The 4,664-nt window shown below is 38.7% G+C and overlaps 1 protein-coding gene across 2 annotated transcripts; it reads right to left on the bottom strand.

Moving 5' to 3' along the window:
• Positions 1–600: 600 nt before the first annotated feature.
• LOC110108490 (protein RICE SALT SENSITIVE 3) lies at positions 601–3,665 on the bottom strand. Of its 2 annotated transcripts, XM_020839161.2 has the most exons (7): positions 3,148–3,665; positions 3,009–3,059; positions 2,760–2,888; positions 2,222–2,327; positions 1,952–1,993; positions 1,796–1,852; positions 601–1,536 (listed from the first exon to the last, which is right to left on the bottom strand). In XM_020839161.2, exons 1-7 carry the CDS (start codon positions 3,282–3,284, stop codon positions 814–816), a joined length of 1,245 nt encoding a protein of 414 aa, XP_020694820.1. In that variant the 5' UTR covers positions 3,285–3,665; the 3' UTR covers positions 601–813. The 2 variants fall into 2 exon arrangements, with proteins under 2 accessions (XP_020694820.1, XP_028551558.1); XM_028695725.1 differs by lacking the exons at positions 3,009–3,059; positions 3,148–3,665 and adding an exon at positions 2,976–2,989.
• Between the last annotated feature and the right edge of the window lie 999 nt (positions 3,666–4,664).

Here is a 4,664-nt window from a genome sequence, read left to right as displayed (position 1 = left end):
GTCCGTTGGATTTGCTGGTGGCTTTTACTTCAGTTGCCCAAATCCAATCAATGTCGCTGCTTCGTCGCTGGATGGTTTTTTTGGGCAGGCTTATTTTTGGGCTGTGGACGATGATGAACCCTGCCTCTCCTTTAGGAAGGTCTACGGGCAACCAAAGGAGCATGATCGCTTTCATGATTACTTAATTCTTATCTGAGTCCCGGCCAGACAGGAATCCTGTCTGTTTTTCTTTGGATTCCTGTTTCTTTGTTTCTTATAGTTTTTTGTTTTTGCTTCACTTAAAAACTATTAATTATTTTTTCAATTTTAATATTTCTTTTTATACAGGTAGAAAATTAACTGTAATTTTTTAAAATTTTTAATAAACAATAGAATGATTAATTCTTAATTTTTTTATTTTAATTTTCCTCTCTTCTTAAATATTTTTTCTTCAAAAAATATATAATTATAATAATTTATTTATCCCATAATAATTTTATAACTAATTTCATAAAAAATCAGGCCCCAAAATAAATCCTACATTTTAATTAAAAAATATCAACAAAACCTTTCATTAAAAAAGGAAAAAAAAAAAGAGACCCAATCATTAGCTAATTATAATGCTGAAATAAAAATTCTGTTAAACTTGCAAAACTTTCTAACACCAACCATTAACAATCAGTAATCAGGATTAGAAGCCTCACCAACAACCTATTAGAAACCCAAACACTTAATTAGCAAACAAAGCTCACACTAATCATCTATTAAACATCAACTAAACCTTAAAACAAACCGGAAACCACCAACAAAAAAAAAAAGTTTCAGAACACAGAGTTACTCCAAGAAAGTCTCCATGATATCAGAGTATATTCCAGCTTCAGAGCTCCTATACTCCGTCCCCTGAGTACCCGAAGATGAAGACGAACTCATCCTCACCGGCAACGTAAAGCTCCTCTTAAACTTATTCCCCTCCGCTTTCCTACCCTTACCTGAATGGCTCTGATCCAAGCTCAAATATTCCTCTGCTACTCCGCCGCCGCAGCCGCTTCCACTCACCTCTGCCTTAGCTTCCTCTGAGATCAAATTCTTTCCTGGCATTAAAAGCTGCTGTTGTTGTTGATGGTGATGGACTGGCGGCTTGCTTCCTAGCCCATCGGAGCCGAAGAGGAGCTTGGCGTCGTCGGTGCGGCCGGTGAGGGCATTGAAGAAGGAGAGGCCGTTAGGCCATTTTAGATCGGCTTCGTGGTCGTCCATCATGTCTTCGTCTGAATGAGGGAGAAGGAAGAGGTGGGTGTCATCCTTGGTGATAGCTGGAGGGATTCTGGAGGAAGGGTGGAAGTTCTGAGATACCGGCGAGGTGGTTGGGAAGGGAGGGTGGGTCCAGTTGAAGAGGGGTTGAGGTGGGCGGGAGGGAGCTTGTTTCAGTGGAGGTGGTGATGGTGAGAGATTGGTGCTTCTGGTGGAGGAGAAGAGCTGCGAAAGGAAGAAGCCTGACTGGTACCCGAGAGATTCAAACATATGTCGCATTCTCAGCACAAAATGGAGGTCTTCTGGTATCTGAAATATTTCCAGCCATCATTGCTTGATGTTATTATGATTTTTTTTTTAAAATATAAAAAGTATTAGCTTCAAAAACTTGAAATTTACATTAAAATTAGTGTTATAAATATATAATATCTTAGAATGTAATACAAAAGGTTTGACTTTCAATAGCCCAAAAAAAAAGAGACTTTTAGAGATCAAATATCAGATCATATGAACACCTGAAACAACAGATTACAGAGGAGATGGTAATAATCGAAAATGGAACACTCACAATCTTGCAAGAGCCAAGCTGGAGAAGCCCATGGCCTGCTTGGATGACAGCTATGGTCTGCTCCAGAAACAAAAGAAAGAATATTTCAGATTTTGGAAAGAGAAATCAAACAGAAAAGGAATGCGAAACAGGGGAGAGAGCAGAATTGATTCTTGCCTGGATACCGGATGAGAACTGATCAGTCCATTCGGGAGGAAGCTGCAAGGAGAAGCAGGAGAGAAAGCTAAAAAACTCAGAGGATTAAAGTTTTAAAGCTGTCATATTCTTATCACAAGTACTACTGTTGTTTAAAGGATGGAAGAAGTGGAAGAAGATGAAGGGAATCATTTCCCTCTCTCTTTCTCTCTCTCTCTCAAAATATTTCAACAGTACAGATATGATGCAAAGCCTCTCTCTCTATCTCTGTGTGTGGAAAAGAGTACAAACCGCATCGAAGGAGCTCTGCCAGTAGTTGGAGATGTTGGTTTCGCATTCAGAAGGTTCTTTGAAGACCCATTTGTGACACTTATCAGAAGCGACTTTGCCCATCAGCCTGCTTTAAAGCAATCAATCACTAAAATTTATAAAAAAAGCACAAAAGTTAAAATACCCAGCTTTTGTTTCCTCGCCAAAACGCCCTTTTTATGAGTCTCACTGACTTCTTAGTATTAAATACCAAAGAGACAAAGTAAACAGCTATAATTACTTCCCTTTTAATGACAATCATAATTGATTTACTATTACTAGTTATGAGAAGTAAGAAAATCAAACACGTCTATATAAACAATGTATTCCTTCATTTCCAATTTGAAATATTTTACTAAAAGCTGAAGCATTTATGTGCTCTTTTTCAAGACTAATAATGACTCGTATTCCAAGAGTTTCATAAAAACTAGGATGGTTAGTATCGAACAGTCTACTTCTCTTTTCAGGAAGTTAGAAGAACAGCACAAAAAATAATCCATATATACAGTACAGTACCCACCCTTCTCCATAATTATACAGTTGGATGGACATCTTGCTGAATGCTTTCCGAACTGGATCTTCGCCGTCGATCTCGTCGAGGCAGTCGGTCATCCTTGTGCGGCAGAACCCATCTTCCCACATCAACATCCTGAAGGCAGAGAAGGAAGCAAAAATCAGAGGTCAAGCTCCCTCCTTTTAGACGAAATCAACGCTAATTCGAGCAGAGGAACAAAACCCATCATGGATTTTGGCAGCCGGAGCCACTCACAAGCTTCCATTATCATCTCCGACCTTGCAGCCGTTGCCTCCTCTGCACCTACTGAATAGAGAGAAAGGAAAGAAGTGAACTTTGAGTGGAATTCGGAAGTGTGAGTAAGGAGAGAGAGGGGGAAAGGTAGAAGAAATACGGGCGAGGGCGAATGGTCCAGAAGACGGAGTAAGTCCAGTCGGAGTTGAGGCAAACGTTGCGCAGAGCCTCGTGAAGAGCCATCATCCCAACTGCTTCTTTGCTCCTACTATCACCTCCTGTTCCCGAGCCCACCATTTCTCTTTCTAAAAAACTCTCTCTTTCTATCTCTTTCTCACAATATCTTCCTGTTCCCCCCCTTTCACTCTTCCACCTCCTTGTCACTCACTCGCTGTCTTATTTCTCTCTTCATCTTTATTCTTCGTCCTCTTATCTACCATATCCCTCCCCAATTCTATCTCCGCCTCAATAGCCCCACCCTCACGTTAGCTCTGCAGGTAAAAGCTAACCCCGCGGGCCCAACCTCTCTGTATCCCCTCCCACTTTCTCTCTCTCTGGTCTCTCTCTTTCTAGAACTTCTTACATCCGCTCTCTATACGTCTGCATTATCGCTGTCCTCTCAACGATGCTCCACCGAGAGCTGGAAGAAGGAGAGGAGGCGGCGGAGCATCAAGCGAAGGAAAGTGGAGAATTGGGAGCAATCGCTGTGATATCCTTTTCGCAGGAATAAAATATGACTTTAGTAAATTACTAAGTTATCCATAGGCAGGGTTACGGTCGCCTTTAGTTGTTTGATTTGTATATTAAAAAAATTAATTAAATTTAATTATGTCATTCTCTATGAACTAAAATATGATTGATTTTACTAGTGAATCTAATAATTATTAATTTAAGTAATATGTATTTAAATTTTAAAAAGACTATCAAATCATTTTCATTAAAAATATTAATTCTATGATTTTGAATAAATAATATGCGTTAAGAAAATTTCTGAATTGATCAATTGTATAATTTTTTTTTTAAAGAAAGAGCATTTTGTTAATTTAAATTAGGGATAAAAGCAAAATATTAAAAAAAAATTAAAAGAAGCAAATTAGTCAAATCATTTGACACTTTCTAAAGAATGCAATGCATTTAGAATGCGTCAGATGATTTGACTAGTTCTTTAGAATGCGACAAATCATTTGGTGCATTCACCTCAACCAGCCGAATTAAAGTCTAAAAATGTTGTAGCAATGTGCAAAACAATTTGGTGTATTCAATATATTCTATTGAATGCGTCAAATTATTTGTCTTATTCTAAATATGTCAAACAGTCTGAGGCATTTAAAGGAATAAGCCAATTTGTTTGGCTAGTTTACTTCATTTTAAATCTTGTTGTGTGCTAGAATATACGCGACGGTAGAGTTTGTAAATTCGCGTCCGAGCGTTGTACGAGTATTCAGCACACAAACGAAAAAGAGAAATGAACACCAAGATTTTTACGTGGAAAACCCGAAAGAGGGAAAAAACCACGGGGCCTCGCCCAATTGCAAAGTTCAACTAGTATTTGTTTGAAGTACAAAAGTTAATCCGTCTTACAAATCAAGACGATCGATTTACAATCAACTTCTCACAAAGTTACAAAGTTTTGCAAATTCCCAGCGTTTCCCGAAAATCCGTCAGAGTTCCGGCGTC

The sequence above is a fragment of the Dendrobium catenatum genome, unplaced genomic scaffold, assembly GCF_001605985.2.
Source record: "Dendrobium catenatum unplaced genomic scaffold, ASM160598v2 fragScaff_scaffold_72, whole genome shotgun sequence".
Classification (NCBI taxonomy): domain Eukaryota; kingdom Viridiplantae; phylum Streptophyta; class Magnoliopsida; order Asparagales; family Orchidaceae; genus Dendrobium; species Dendrobium catenatum.
The sequence above is the reverse complement of the archived record's forward strand: the minus strand, read 5'-3'. Positions and strand labels throughout refer to the sequence as shown.